This window comes from Lutra lutra, chromosome 8 (assembly GCF_902655055.1).
Source record: "Lutra lutra chromosome 8, mLutLut1.2, whole genome shotgun sequence".
Taxonomy (NCBI): Eukaryota; Metazoa; Chordata; class Mammalia; order Carnivora; family Mustelidae; genus Lutra; species Lutra lutra.
The window spans coordinates 23,915,261-23,931,936 of NC_062285.1; the positions used below are offsets into that span (position 1 = coordinate 23,915,261).

A 16,676-nucleotide genomic window follows, 5' to 3' on the forward strand; every position below is an offset into this window, starting at 1 on the left:
GCATCATTCCTTCTACTAATACTTATTGATCCAGCAATGTTCAATATGCCATACTAAGTACTATGAATAAGACAAGTCCTTCCATAAATTTATATCTCAGGAAAGTAAGTAATTCTTTGCAAATACCAGGATGAAGGTAATTATCATAAGCAAGTTACAGAGAAGTTATCACGAAAATTTCAGACGCTAGAATTTTTACTTCAAATTGTAATGACTGGAGCCAGCTTTATTACAAAATGGCATTTACACTATGTCTTCAACAACAGGTAAGATTTGTTTTTGAAAAAATAGGGGTAAAGAGAATTCCAAAGGGAATAAAAATTAGGAGGGTTATTGGTACGGTTCAGGCACTTTGAAAATTCCTCTTTTAACTACAGCAAAGATTGTTGAAGTCAGAAATAAAGTATAAATTAGCAAAGCCCTCTTACTTGCAACCTGTAAGGAACCCATGAGATTTTGCCCTTTTGTTGTAAATTCAAAGGTTAGCCAAGATGCTCTCTTCTTTTTCACCAGCACAAATACAAGGTTTTACACAAACTAAATTGACCTGAATGCTTGTCAATGACTAAAACCTGGACTTCAGTCCAGATGTTGTCCACACACCCTATTCTCTGGAGAGGGTAATGCTGTGGAGATGAAAATGCTCTACCATCTCCGGACAGGCTGTTTTCAATCTGCTTTCCCTATAAATAGCTTTGTAATTCTGCATTACACCCGGTACAGACATTTCTAATGCACATTACACCACACCCATTGGTTATGTATATGATAGTTGGTTGGCTTCATAGGGTTTATCGAGGCATACAGGCTGACAGCCTTCAAATTATCGGTGGTTCTCCATACAGACATGGAAGTTTCCTCCCTGAGACTCAACCATCCTCTTAAAAGTTGTAGTTCAGTGTAATTAATATTACAAATTTTAAAGAACGGGCTATGTTCCAGGCCCTAAAGCTTGGGCCTCAGAGCCCACAGCTAAGACTAGGGCAGCGCGCGGAGGGAGGTGTTCCTGGCTGGTAAAAACTTGCCACCGCCCAGGGAACGAGGCCTGCCGGCCTATTCAGAAACCAACACCGCACGGAAGGCCCGGGGGCTGAGCTCCGGAAGGCTGGCAGACTCCAGAGAGCTCCGAAGCGCTTCCTGCCCCCCACTTCCGCTTCCGGGGAGGTGACTCCCCGGCCCTCCCGGCGTGTGGGGCGGTAGCGAAAGGGGAGCCGGAAGTGGCCCGGCACTTCCGGTACGGGAAACTCGCTGCCGCTCGGGCTGGCTTGACAGGCGCGGTCACTGCAAGTAGCTCTGTCTCCTTTCGTCTTCCTTGCGTCCAGCCTTCCAGCTCTTTCGCCTCCGCCGTCCCGCAACTCCTGTCTCCGCAGGCGCCCCTTCCCCATGTTCCGGGGCAGGAGTCCTGAAAGCGAAGACCCGCTCGCCGGTACCCCATCATGTCCGAACTGACTAAAGAGCTGATGGAACTGGTGTGGGGCACCAAAAGCAGCCCCGGTCTCTCTGACACCATCTTCTGCCGTTGGACGCAAGGTACCCTGGCTGGGCTCTGACTTCCAGCCGCTTCCTTTGCCCTGCGAGAGGCTAGCTGGACGCCTCTGGCGCCACAGCTCCGCGGCTTGCCCCCGCACTGTGTCCCAGTTGCCCAGCTCAGCTCTGAAACTGGACTTTCTAGAAACGCCCTGCCTGCCTTGGGGGGAGTGGTTGAGTAGGAGAATGGTTACAACTGAATGGTGCCACTAAAGCCCCGAAGCGCCTCTGCCACTTCTGAACTCCCCTCGGGCTGGAGAGCAAGGGTGGTGGTTGGGCTGCAGTGTGTGACCCTGAGGGTGTGCCCTGTGCCTCGGTGTCAGCGTCTCAGGAAGTGTTGTGGCCCCCTGAATCTTGACCCCCCCCCCCCAACAAGGCTTCATGAAATGGGTGTTCGGTTTAATTTTGGAGAGCGCGCAGTCCGCAGGAAAGTCAAAGTGGCTAATTCCAGAAAGCAGCTCTGCTCTTTGTATTTTAATTATGTGGTTAAACCTAGTACTGGGTGTACGAATTTAGTGTTGCTTGCTATCAGGTGCTCTTTTGACCCAGAGTATCCCCGGCTTTGAGACGGTTTAGTGTCTATTACAGTTAAAAGCAATGTGGATAATAGTACTTCCTGTGCTGGTCTAATTATCCAGATAGGATTTGAGTTATGTAAGAAGTTTTATTAATACGAATACTCATGAAATAAAAACTACCATTTATTGAATTTCTGCGCTGTGCCAGGCTCTGCGTTAGGTACTTTATGCTAGTAATTATATGTATTTCTGAAGTTATAATAAAACACAAAGTGGCACACTGCTTAAGGTGACTTAAAGACTGGTGAAGTTAAGGACTTTGGAGTCAGAAGGATTGGTAATGTAAGTATGTAAAACATCACCGGCCGGTAAATAATAGCATTTCATGCTTATTATTAAATCAATTTTTTAGTAAATACCTGTACTCAAAGGATTTGGGGGAATTTTAGCATAGTAAATCCAAGTTCCTACCTCATAGTGTGTATTTTGTAACAAAAATGCAGGGTTTATGTAAATCCCTTCCTCTCTCCCACATATGCCTCATTTAAGAGCTGGTAAAATTAGTCTCATAATGTTTTACAGTCAGCGTATTTAGCCGATCACTCTTGTTTTGCAGATGAGGAAAATGAGTGGTGGGGCCATAAACAGGCCAGAGTTGGGCAAATTGAAAGAATGGGAGTGAATTACAAGTCTCCCAATTCCTAATGCAGCTCTGTTTTCACTTTATTCCTTTGAGTTTCCAAACCTTAACATGTAATTAGTTTGGCTCTTTTTACTCATTTTAATTACATCACTGAAGTAATATTTTCTGAAATCTTGGTCTCCTGCATTTGCAGATTTTAAAGCTTGCTTTCCACTTTGACTTAATTTATCCTAATAATGAACAGCCCAGAAGTATACAAGGCTGTGAAGGATTAAGAAAAATTTTACTTCCTCTCTAATTAATTAGCATTAATTAAGCATTTACAACATAGAATAAGATAGTATTCGGCCTTGTTTATGTTAATACTGAGATGGAGATTCCAGGAGAATTCAGAGGCAGTTCTAATAGTGGTTAAGAGAAGGCTTTGGAACAGGTGTGCTTTGGTCCCAGATTCAAGTTATTTAATTTAGTTAAGCCTCAGTTTCCTTCTTTGTAAAATGCAGATAATAGTAGTGTCAACCTTACAGGGTCGTTGTGAGGACTGAAGGCATGTAAACCCATGGAGGCACTTAGCACGATATCTGACATACGGTAAACACTCAGATAATGGAAGTTCTTGAGACTTAATTTAAAAAACGTTTAATTGTAAGCTAAGCCAAAGATCACTCTCTAGCCATGACCTGATAATTACAAGAAATTATTTGATGAATAATCATTATTTGTTTACTTTTCTTAATTTTTTATTGAAGCATCGAGGATACATGATAATTATTATCTAAAATACAACTTTATAATGACATTAGAGAAGGCTGGGCCAGGAAGTTCCTTAATAAGATTCATTCAGTCACTGCCATTTAAAAATAAAGAATTTTTTTTTCTTTTTAGAGTATGTTTATATTGTGGATTTATAATTCTTTAGGGTTTTACCTTGATCAGGATTTTCAGGCAACCGAATTTGTATTTTTAATTTACCATCTCTGAGAGGAAGGTTGTTACTGGTTTTGCGATGTTAACTGTTGTATTCATTTAGAGGCAGAAATCGTTGCTGAAGATTGCTTCGGCAGTCATTTCGGGTTGTGAGACAAGGCACAAGACACTGCTTTGCTGCACTTGCCTTATAGCATTTGTAATGTGACACCAACCTTGGCTCTATTTCCTAGTCTGTAACTGCTCTGACAACTGTATTCTTACGAGTTTTTTGGAAACGATTTAAAAGCGTGAGATGTTTAGGGTAAATATTTGTAAAATTATGTTTAGGCATAGTCCATTTATGAACCTATATTGATCACATTAAAAATTTTTTGATACATTAGAACAAGCTGCAGGAGTTGCTGCAGCACAGAATTGGTTTTTTTTCTTAATTGATTTAACAATGTCAGATAATATGTGAAATCAGTAAGCCACAGAAGTGGCACATAGTTGTTTTAATTCATTTGGCAGTTTTAGATAATTCCATTCTATAATTCCTTTTTCTTTGGGGGAAAAAATGGGATTTTGTGGGATTTTGGTTTGGGTTTTTTGGGGGTTTTTTGTGGGGTTTTGTGGGGGGAGGGGGGTTGCCAGTTTCTCCTTGAAAGACCGTAAGTCACACAATTTAAAGATTTGCAGTTGTTATTTTCTTTTCCTTTTTTTTTTTTTTTTAAAGATTTTATTTATTTACTTGACAGAGACACAGTGAGAGAGGAAACACAAGCAGGGGGAATGGGAGAGGGAGAAGCAGGCTTCTCTCTGAGCAGGGAGCCCAATGCAGGGCTGGGTTCCAGGACCCTGGGATCATGACCAGAGCTGAAGGCAGTCACTTAACAACTCAGTTGTTATATTCTAACTTGGAAATTGAGTCTCTACCCCTGCCTCCTTTTCTCCTGCTCAGTTGCCTATGATCATTTTTTAAGAAAAGTGTATATTTTCTACCTCTTATTCAGAAACACTGTTTATTCTCCTTGCCCTTTTTCCCACAGACTACAGCAGTGTTCCAGGCCTCTGCAGGTTAGGATGGGAAGGCAGACAAACAATAAGCATAGCACAAATGAAGTACATGTAATAGAAGGTAAAGAAATAGGGAATTGTGGAATGGGGTGGCATGGCTAGGCCTTATTTTAAGATGAGATTTGAGCAAACACTGGAAGCAACTGAGTTAGTTATGCACTTATATCTGAAGAGTGTTCCAGGCAAAGAGAATAGCCATTATAAAAGACTTGATGGAGAATATTCCTGGCTTTTTGTTCAAAGACCAGGAAGGAAACTAGTTCAGCTGTAAAGGGAATGAGAGAAGGGGAGATGATGTAAGAAATAATTTTCATACAATGGCCAGTAAAGCCTTATAGGCCATGGTAAGGACTTTGGCGTTTATTCTGAATGAAATGAGAGGTCATTGCAAGGTTTGGAGCAGAGAAGAGAAACAACATGACAAGTTTGTTTGTTTGTTTGTTTTTTAAGATTTTTTAAATTTATTTGACGGATCACAAGTAGGCAGAGAGGCAGGCAGAGAGAGAGGGGGGAAGCAGGCTCCCTGCTGAGCAGAGAGCCAGAGGGGCTCAATCCCAGGAGATCATGACCTGAGCCGAAGGCAGAGGCTTAACCCACTGACCCACCCAAGCGCCCCCGACATGACAAGTTTTAAAGGACTGATCTGACTGCTGTGCTTGAGGATAGACTGTAGTGGCTTGAATGAGACAGCAAGATCAAATGAGAGACATTTGCAGGAATCCAGTGGGGTAGAGATGGTGGGTTAGACCAGAATAGTAGTACTGGGAAAGGAAGCCAAGTGGTGCAATGGACCAACTCCCAGCAGAACCAAATAAGAGTCATCTAGATCTGACAGGAGTAAGTATAAATCTTATTATACATGAAAACATTTTGACTTATTGGGAATTTGTTTCCTTTTCAGTATTGATTGTCTAGTTCAGTGTTTGGCAATTTTTTTCTGTAAAAGAGTCAGCTGTATTTGTTGTTTCTGTCTCAATACTCATCTCTGCCATTGCAGCAAAAACAGCCCTAGATAATATAGGTATGGCTATGTTCCAGAACTGCATTCACAGAAACAGGTCAACCCCTGATCTAGATTATAAGCTCCAAGACACCTTTTTTTTTTTCCTTTCCCCCCTCCCTTTCCCGTAAGTTTTAAGTTATTTTATCGTTTAACCTATTAGATTAACCCAAGAGGGAGAAACACAATTCCTGTTTATACAGTTCATTGTTTGGTGGGGGTTTGTGGGGGTGGATGGAGAATGGAGATATAATTGGCTGAAATTAAGCGTTTGGACTTTTGGTATAGGACAGTTTTTGTTATGTAATACACAAAAAATAAAATTTAACAAATAACTTATGTTAAGTGAGGGATCAATTAAAATGTAAGTATCAAATGTATTTACAAGTTAATACATTTTTATGATTTAACATTTTACCAAGTAATAAAATGATAAGCCAGTATTATTATTGTTATTATTATTATTGAGAGAGGGCGAGCAAGCATGTGCAAGCAGGGGAAGGGGCAGAGGAAGTGAGAATTTTTAGTGGGCTCTCAGCCCAGGGCAGAGCCTGACATGGGGTTCTTTCTCATGATCCTGAGATCATGACGTGAGCTGAAACCAAAAGTCAGACTTTTTTTTTTTTTTGTAATTTTATTTTATTTTATTTTTTCAGTGTTCCAAGATTCATTTGTTTATGTACCACATAAACAATGTACCACACCCAGTGCTCCATGCAATACGTGCCCTCCTTAATACCCACCACCAGACTTACCCAACCCCGTATCCCCCTCTCCTCAAAAACCCTCAGGTTGTTTCTGAGAGCCCACAGTCTCTCATGGTTCCTCTCCCTCTCCACTTTCCCCCAACTCACTTCTCTCCATCTCCCAATGTCCTCCATTTTATTCTTTATGCTCCACAAATAAGTGAAACCATATGATAATTGACTCTCTCTGCTTGACTTTTTTCACTCAGCATAATCTCCTCCAGTCCCGTCCATGTTGATACAAAAGTTGGGTATTCATCCTTTCTGATGGAGGCATAATACTCCATTGTATACATGGACCACATCTTCTTTATCCATTCGTCCATTGAAGGGCATCTTGGCTCTTTCCACAGTTTGGCAACCGTGGCCAGTGCTGCTATAAACATTGGGGTACAGATGGCCCTTCTTTTCACTACATCTGTATCTTTGGGGTAAATACCCAGTAGTGCAATTGCAGGGTCATAGGGTAGCTCTATTTTTAATTTCTTAAGGAATCTCCACACTGTTTTCCAAAGTGGCTGCACCAACTTGCATTCCCACCAACAGTGTAAGAGGGTTCCCCTTTCTCCACATCCTCTCCAACATTTGTTTACTGTCTTGTTAATTTTGTCCATTCGAACTGGTGTGAGGTGGTATCTCAATGTGGTTTTGATTTGAATCTCCGTGATGGCTAATGATGAGGAACATTTTTTCATGTGTCTTTTAGCCATTTGTATGTCTTCTTTGGAGAAGGGTCTGTTCATGTCTTCTCCCCATTTTTTGATGTGATTATCTATCTTGTGTGTGTTGAGTTTGAGTAGGTCTTTATAGATCTTGGTTATCAGCCCTTTGTCTGTAGTGTCATTTGCGAATATCTTCTCCCATTCCATGGGTTGCCTCTTTGTTTTGTTGATTGCTTCCTTTGCTGTGCAGAGGCTTTTGATAACGGACTGAACCAGGCACCTTGATATACCATTATTCATTAATGTTTCTTCTAAAAATGGGGATAATGTGGATCATTATCATTTCAGAGGTTTTTGTTGTTGGATGCCTCTTTTTTCTCTCAAGGATAAATATTCCTTTCTCCAGCTTACCTGAATCATGTCACCTAAGATCCAATTCTTTTAAATTAAAATTTGTAAGTTTATATGACAAAGTTAATTTCTTGGTACTTTGAATACATTATGTAAATTTTAGTTCAGAGTATCTATCATAATATCTTAAATTGCATTATGCTTTACAGTTTTTCAAAGTCTTATTTAATCCTTGCAACAACCCTGAGAGACAGCAAAGGATAAATGTAGTTTTCTTCATTTTTATAAAGGAGGAAACTAAGGTACAGTTCAGATTTGACTCAACCAATATCACAGAGTTTATAATGACAAACCAGGTCTTTCTATGGGCTTCTGTTTACTTCGGAGGCAGTAGTTATGGAGGCAGAAGTTAAAAAACTGATTTGAATAACGTATATATGGGTAGTAAGTCATATGAAAGTAAAAGATTGGAAAACTACAAAGATGTTCATGGCTCAGGTTTAAATTTGTTGTGAGCTATAAAACAGATTTCTATGTCTGTAGTACTGTGGGAATGTGATACTAAATTATATATTTACGATCATATGCTTTAGATGACTAATTTCAGATCTAATCAGAAAAAAACCATTTTGAGAAAAGATAATTCCTTTTAAAAATAGGAAATAATTTGAATGTAAGAATACAAGAGAAATAACTGTATATCCTAAAAAACTTAAACTCAAGTGAAACCTTATAAAGGGAGAAGCCTACTTAACCTAGTCCTATTTTAGCAGAGAATATTTAATTTACATTTAGTTGACTTTATTATATTTATTTTATTATAAACTTTGTGCATTATCAGCACACTGAAACATGTATACTGTAATTAAACAGAATTTGGAATACAGCAGATCTGCCTAGAATTCTCTCCATGGGATTTTTCTCTGTAACATACAAAAGCAACTCACTGTAGTTCATTTCAGCTATAAGCCTTGCCCATGGATCTTGAAAACTGCATTACATTGTTAGTTATTTTAAGGAAGGTAAAGTTCATTATTGATTCATGTTTATTATATACCTCAAATGTTTGATAGCTTCTAGTTTCACTTCTGCCCTTGGGCCCAACGTCAAAGATCCTTTCCTGTTCCTGTAGGAACAGAACTGGATGGAGTAAGGGGCCTTTTGGCTTCATCTCTTGTTCCTAGATTGGATCTCAGATTTGGTTGTCTTGTTGTGATAACCAGCACCCTTAGATTTCATTTGTCCTTATTAAATTTGTCCTGTGCATCGTACCTATTTCTCATCCTCCGTATAGCTTGTCATCTATTTTGTTTCTCCCAGGCTGCTGCGTATTGAGGGAGAAAATTGTGGTCAGCATCAATGCAAATGTAGTAATCAAACCTTAGCTGAGCCCTCAGCGTTTCTCTCAGTTCTTTATCTTGTCAGCTTTTCTTAGTACTTTTTAAAATTAACATTCCCTCAGTTCTCTTTTTCTCCCATTCCCCTCATTCTTATTCAGTAATACCACTTCCTCTTTGTGTATATATTTAATTTAGAAGCCTGCTAAAATTCACTTCTTCTGCCAGGCCAATGGCTTTCAAGTTTTTTTTTTAACTTGGGGCCTCATTATACTCTGAGAAAGTATTAAGTACTTGAATATGAAAAATAAAATTAATGAGACCTGAAGCATTATTTTACATTTCTGTAAGTCGCTCTAATGTCTGGCTCATTAGAAGACAGCTGGATCCTCACATTTGCTTCTCTGTTCAGTCTGTTGCAGTCTGTTTTAGGAAGAATATGCAGAAAATCCAGCCTCACAAAGGTTGGTAAGGTAGGAGTCGTACAAAAGCCTTTTCAGGTAATTGTGAATATTCATTTTTGATACTACACCAGAACTTGACTGGTGGTAGAGGTTATTCGCAGTATGGAATCTGAAACCACGTGAATGAATTTTTTGTACTGTTAATTGAAAACCATTGGTTTGTCTTGTACTTTGAATGAATCTTTACCTGTGCATTCATATTTGACAGCCATGCATCAGTCATTTGAAAGTTATTGGTCCACTGGTTTATTCAGATATTCCAAATGATAACACACTTCATTCTACAATATCAAAAGTCACATTTATTACTGTCACCACTGATCTCATTAGAAAAATATCCAAGAATTGAGATGTTGTCAAGTTCACAGTGGTAGATGCAAGTTTCCAAAATTTTAGTTATGCTCGAAAGCCTGAAATTTTATCACTGGCGAATATAACCATCAGTTATTTTTCTTGATGTATCAGGCTCACTTCATTCCCTTCTGAGAAAGTGTTTGCCGTATACTCAAGTCTGAATAATCATAGTTTGTTAGTACCTCTTCAGAATAAAAACAGTGCTCAAAAAAGTACGTCCAGCTTGCAATTCAGAAAATTACACACATGCATTTTCTCGAGACGAAGATCAGTCATCATCAAGGTATATAGCACAGGTGCTTTGTGGGTAGTTTCCATTTTGTCATGCAGAATAGTTTTAAAAAGGACACTTTATTCAAGTCAAAGTTTAATAAAAATAGCATCAGCGAGGGCGTTCTTTAGTTAAATAGGCTTCTTTGTGTGTGTTTGAGAGAAGGTAGTTTTGTTTACTAGGATGGTGACTGCTAGTACAGTTTAATGACACACTTTGTGCTAAGACATTAGCAGTCACACCTACTATTGCTTTTGTACCATGGCTATGAAAGCCAACACAGTGTAAAGGGCAAAAAATGTCTTAGTATCCTTATGAGAATTATTTTAACTCCTAGTAGATCCCCTGAAAGAGTCTCAGATTTCCAAGTTTCTATAGACCACACTTGGAGAACTTTTTTTTTTCCAGTCCTGTCCGCACCCCACCACTCCACAACTCTTTCAAGAGTTGGAGTCTTTAAACTTCCTTTTTCCCATGTAATCACTCTTGTCCTGTTTTTAAACTCCTGCCCTTCAGTCCATATAAATAATAATTTTTTATCCAGCTATGCTTCAAGTTACCATGTTTCCCCTTCATTGGTTTAACAAGTAGTTTGCATTTACTCTTTCTCCTTATATTCTGAATCACAGCTCAACCCTTTAAAATTTGCTTACACTCTCCAGTGCTTTAGATTTCTTTTTGTATTCCCAGTGATGTGCTTAATGCAGTGTTTTATGTTTTACTCTACTCAGCAGCATTTGAAGCAAGTGACTCCTCTCTGCTTCCTGGAGGACTTCAGTGTGTTTTCCTCTTACCTTTCCAATCTTTGTCCATCTTTACTGATCCAGCCTCTGCTAATTTTTTGATGTTCCCATCTCCATTATTTTTGTTTTACATATTCTCATTTACTTAACTGCCAATGTTGAGGATGATTCAGATTGTGTCTAATCCTAATACTTGCCCTGAGCTCCAGACGGTATCTCCCCACTTCTAAGAATTGTTGTCAAATGGGAGCACCTGGGTGGCTCAGTCAGTTAAGCCTCTGCCTTCCACTCAGGTCATGATCTCAGGGTCCTAGGATCAAGAACCACCTCGGGCTCTCCGCTCAATGGGGAGTCTGGTTCTCCCTCTCCCTCTGTGATCTCTATCACTTTAACTCTTTCTCAAATAAATAAATAAATAAATAGATAAATAAATAGATGTTGCCAAATGGTTATCTCACAACTGAACTTGGCATACCTAGGAACAGACTCTCCCGTTATCTTCCCTTGCAACATTTCAAAAGCATTTATTGAGCATTACTATACAATATACTAGGAAAACAGTGGTCAGCAGAACAGGTAAGATACCTGTAAGGCAAATATTAAGCATGTAAGCAAGCAGTAATGTAGTAATCACAGATTATGAAAAGTACTAGTTGTGCTTAATGCTAGGAGAGACCTACTTAGATAGGTTTATCAGGGAATATCTCTGAGACGTTAACTCCTAAAATGAGAATGAGATGGATTCAGGTTTCTGAAGAGAGAAGGAACAGCAAGCACTAGGGCTAAAGACATTGGGATGTTCTAAATTCACTGTATATGATGAATATGAAAGTGAACTAAGGAAATGTGGGTTTGATAGATCATGGTGTCTTTTAAGGCCATGAAAATGAGTTTGGGTTTCATTTTAATTGCTGTGAGAAGCCACTGAATTGTATTAAGTAGGCTATGACAAAATCTGATTTCCAAGGCTACAGTATTCCTCTGGTAACTCTATGGTTAGCATATAAGGATTGGGAGCAGGGTAAGTGGGGAGGAATGGGGTCATCTAGTTGGAAACTTTTAACAGTACTCTAGATGAGAGATGACAGTGGTTTGAATCTCAGGGTAGACCAGAGATGGGATAGAATGGACAGATATAAATCATGTTTTCGGGTCTTGAACCAAGAGGATCTTGCCTTAAGGTGACAAAGGGTTAACAAGTGTTTCAAGTGCAGGGCACAGTATGTTCAAAGGGTAAGAAACCTTACAGAAAATGGATATTTAAGGACCTGAAAGATACTCAGCATGCCTGAAGTCCAAGAGGAAGAGTGGCCAAGGATGAGGTAGGAGATTTAGGTCAAAATCAGATCATACAGGACCATGTTAAGAAAACTAAACTCTCTTTACCTCTGGGATTGTAATCTGGGCTCTGTTTGAGAATTCTCTGATTATAACCAGTAATGGAAATCTTGAGATTAGATGAGTTACCCAAGGAGAATGTATGGAATGAAAAGAACATAGATCCTAAAGCCAAGACATGAGAAACATTAACATTGAAGAGGAGTTGACTGAGGGGACTGAGAAGAAACTGAAAAGAAAAATTTGCCACAAGAGGAACCAGTAAAGCCAAGGGGCAAAGGTTTTTCAGAAGATGCCCATGGTCAGCATTTCAGATGATTCTCTGGAGAGTAAATAAGAAAAGACTTGAGAAATCGCCCACACTGAACATAGATGAACTTGGTGAGAATGAATTTGGTGCAGTGAGAGGTTGAAAATTTGGGGGATTGAATAAATTGTAAGGAGAATAATATTGTAAGGTTAAATAATTATAAGGAGATTAAAAGAGTGCATGTGGACAACTAGGTGGGCTTTGAGAGGGTGGTGGTTGGAGTTTTTGTTTTTTTTGTTTGTTTTTTTTAACAATCAGCTGAATTTTTTTTAACTTAGACTTTACTTTTTTAGAGCAGTTTTAGGTTTGCAGCAAAACTATGGGAAAGGTATATTTCTCATATACCTGCTGCTCCCACAATATGCAGAGGGCTCCCCTATTACCATTACACCCCACCAGGGTGGAATATTTATTAATTGATGAACCTGCACTGACATCATTATCACCCAAGATCCATAATTTACAGCTCACTCTTGGTGTTGTGCATTCTCTCGGTTTGGACGAATGTATAATGACATTTATCCATCAGTATGGTTTCACTGTATTTCCCTGCCCTAAAAATGTTCTGTGCTTTGCATGTTCATCCCTCTTCCCTTTCTCCCTCCACCAATCCCTGGAAACAACTCATCTTTTTATGGTCTTCATTGTTTTGCCTTTTCCAGGACATCTTATAGTTGGAATCATACAATATATAGCCTTTTCCAATTGGTTACATCATTGAGTAATAGACACTTAACATTCCTCCATGTCTTTTCATGACTTGTCAGCTCATTTATTTTTTTAGTGCTGCATTACATTTCGTTGTCTGGATGTACCCACCCACTCACTTACTGAAGAACGGCTTAGCTGCTTCCACGTATTAGCAGTTATGTCTCAAGTTGCTGTAAACATCTGTGTGCAGGTTTTTGAGTTGACATAAATTTTCAACTCTTTACTCAAAGAATTTTGGGAGGATTCTTAAGGAGGATTATTTGGTTTTGAATATGTGAGAAACATGTTTAAGCACTGTTTGAAACAGAAGGATTGAAAGGTTAAGAGAGCAGAGGTAGGATGGAATGGGATCCTCTATGCTGTTCCTTATCTCAATTGTTATCACCTACTGTCTCAAGCTAGAAACTTCAGAGTCTGCTCTAATTTCTCTGCCCCACTTGTACGTGCTCATCAAATCTTAATTTTTATCTAAGAAATACTATTTAGATATAGTTTCTCCTCTTCATACTAATGGCGATTTTATTAGGTTGTTAGCATCTCTATATGGCTGTTGAAACAGTCTCATCCCTGTTCTGTTCCTTTAAAAAAGAGGAAAAAAAAAGCAGTATGACCATATTATAGTTTAATTAGTATTTGTCGTGGTCTGGCCTTTCCCATTATTAACCTCTTGTCAGCTTTCCCTCCCATTTACCATCTCCCCCATCCTACCCCCATACTACCCTTAAGCTACATTAAATTTCCCCTGTCCTATAAACTTGTCCCTTTTCTTACCAAACTTTTTCCTTAAATGTAAGTTTTCTTTACCTGAAAGTCATTCCTCATCCTCGTCCTCACAAATTCCTGTTCAAGATCAGCCTCAAAATCACCTATTGTGACTTGACTCAGGTAGAGTAAATCGTTTCTTTCTGTATCCATAATACTGTTTTCATATCCATTTATTCTTTATTTGTTCATATGTCCATGTTCACCTGTACTGTTGGCTCCTCCAGATGAGGGACTTTGTCATTGACGCATACATCCTAGATGCTTGCTATAGTATCGTATGTTCATTAAGTGTTCATGGGATGAATGACTGAACTACAACCATTAGTGAAACTTTACATATTCCTACCATGTTGGAATTAGAAATGATCACTTTAAAGATAACTACACAGAGACCTAGGGAGGCAAAATGATTTCCCAACAGTGATACGGATAGTAACTCAGTCCTCTGGACTTCTGGCCCTATACTGTCTGTAGGAACATTTACTAGTTGCTCTCAGTCAGTGCTGGTTGGGTAATAGTGAAATTGAGCTAGAGCTAGTATGAGCACATTCATAGTCTATGATGCCTTTAATTTTTAGCTTATAGAATGTGACTCAAAGATTTGAATGAAAATATATTCTATATGGAAAGGATCCTGAAATTCTGTTTGAAATCAGTAGATAGACTAATCTTTCTTCAAATAAATTATTTAGTGTTCTTTTACTAAGGTCCACACTTTATCCCCTTAGTCCACTTAGGAGGATCCCTAGGTACAAATTTTGTGTGTGCATGTGTGAGTGTTTGTGTGTGTTTACATGCATTTGGGGCACAGGGTGGGAACAGAGACTCCAAATCTTTTTTCAGAGGGTTTCTTGATTCCCCAAAAAGTTAAGAACCACTGTGCCTGAATACCTTGGAGATATTTTGCTTTTGTAATAAGTGATCTTTCTCAAAGCAAAGTACATTAAAAATTCTTTGGGCTGCTGTTTGAATTACCTTTTTAATCTTTGCTACTTGCTTTCATTTTTAGGGTTTGTGTTTAGTGAATCAGAGGGATCTGCATTAGAACAGTTTGAAGGTGGCCCCTGTGCTGTTATTGCACCTGTTCAGGTAACATAGACTACTTTACCGACTCCTTAGAGGGACATGTTCAAACGTTTCATATTTGACTTTTCGTTTTCTACTGTATCTGTGTGTAATTAGATGATCAGTTATCTCTTAACTTTTGTTCATGTAAATTGCTATAAATATCCAAAAATAAAAAATGAATTCAGAACATGGGCAGGTTATGCAGCAATAGCCTTCTAACTATCTTTATTTTCAAGAAAACATAATAGGTGTTCTCTGACCTTCAGAAAATGATGGTGACATCTTTCTAGTACAGTGATCCTATCAAGTCATAATGTTTTACGCTATTATTAGGTATATCATAGCAATAATATTCTTTTCATTTGTACTTTCTGTAAAAATGATTTTCCTACAAAGTTGAGGATGAGTAATACTTTCATGCTCTAAAACATTACACATTTTTTAAATAAGCTGTATTTACAGTTTTAGGCTGTTGGCTTTTAAAATAAAATTAGTAGTAACTGACTTCAAACAGAATTTCCAAAATTTAAAAAAAAGAGGTTTTTCTTTGGACAAGATAGTGTTAATCTGAGTGTGTGTGTATGTGTGTGTGTGTGTGTGTGTGTGTATGAGATTTGAATCCTAATGTATTGTTCGAATTTCAAAGGCCAATTTGCTGCAAATGTTACATTGTTAAAACCACAAATTGAATTTTCAGTTTACTGTAATACTTTAAAGTGTCTGAACAGCAGTGTCACTCCACAGCTGGTCTAAGAGAAGCTGGAATTGATTATGTTTCAATCAGCACGTTTTGAAAATACATATTTAATGTAATATTTATTCATTGGGCATAAGGAACACATTCCTGAACTTTGTTAGCTGTAAAGTAAATTTGTCTCTCAAGCCTTATACTCCACATTATTAAATTAAAAATTTATCTCTGAAGGAGGAGGCAAAAAAAAAATCTTTCATGACTGAGTCCAAAATGTATCCTTTATAGGTCATCATTTTTCTTTAAAGGGTAAATTTGATTTTTTTTTTTTTTGCATGAGTAGAATTACAAAAAAAAAAAGGAAAAATTTGAATATTTGAATGTTGGCTAGGAGTAACTGAATATAAAGAATAAAATTTAACTGTAAATTAGTATTAGAGTTGTTATACTATTATGCTGGGGACAGATTTCGGTTGCTTGCAGAATCTTATTAACTGAATTTGAAGATTCCTTATCTTGTCGGTATTTAAATTAGATTATATGAACACTCCCTTCCTGGGTTTTTACTAAAAGTCTATTAATGTAGTTAAATGCAAGGTATACCACAGTTCCTGTTTTATAAAATTTTATAAAATTTATAAAAATGTGAAATTTTATAAAATTTGGTATATTTCCACAATGATAGCTGTTTTTGCAAGGAATAATTGTAATGTTCAAAGCCCTCTTGTATCTTTGAGGTAGTAATTTAGTTTCATAGTCATATAAATCTTCTCAATCATAGAATTAATGGTTTTTTTTTTTCTCAGCGTAAAAGTCAAAACTAAGCCATTAAGCCTAATGAAGGGAAATGAGCAAGTCTAGATAGTAAAACTTTTTTAAACTATAAAAATTAGAATATGGTACTATAGCCAGAAGAGTAGGCATACTATGGAATATAATACTGGACAAATGACATTACAAATAGCATTTACCAAGAATTTATCACATACTACAAATCAATGGTAGAATAAAATGAAATTTAATGAATGTCACTGATAAGATTGGCTGCCAGTTTTAGGGGAAAAAATGAATTTAGACCATCTGATACCATATATCAAATATGTTTTTGATATAATATTTAACCACAGAAAAACTAAAACTAATGTATTGTCAACACTAGAGAAAGGAAGAGTTCCAGGCTCAGAAAAATAT

At 38.0% G+C, this 16,676-nt stretch overlaps 1 protein-coding gene across 4 annotated transcripts in view; it reads left to right on the forward strand.

Moving 5' to 3' along the window:
* Positions 1-1,233: 1,233 nt before the first annotated feature.
* MINDY3 (MINDY lysine 48 deubiquitinase 3) overlaps positions 1,234-16,676 on the forward strand; it is an 87,110-nt gene continuing 71,667 nt past the window's right edge. For 2 of the 4 annotated variants that reach the window (XM_047740824.1, XM_047740825.1), the window contains exons 1-2: positions 1,234-1,530; positions 14,736-14,815. In XM_047740824.1, coding sequence (XP_047596780.1) covers positions 1,437-1,530; positions 14,736-14,815 — 174 coding nt within the window. In that variant the 5' untranslated portion in view covers positions 1,234-1,436. The remainder of the gene's footprint in view (positions 1,531-14,735; positions 14,816-16,676) is intronic. The other 2 variants (XM_047740823.1, XM_047740827.1) reach the window with 2 other exon arrangements.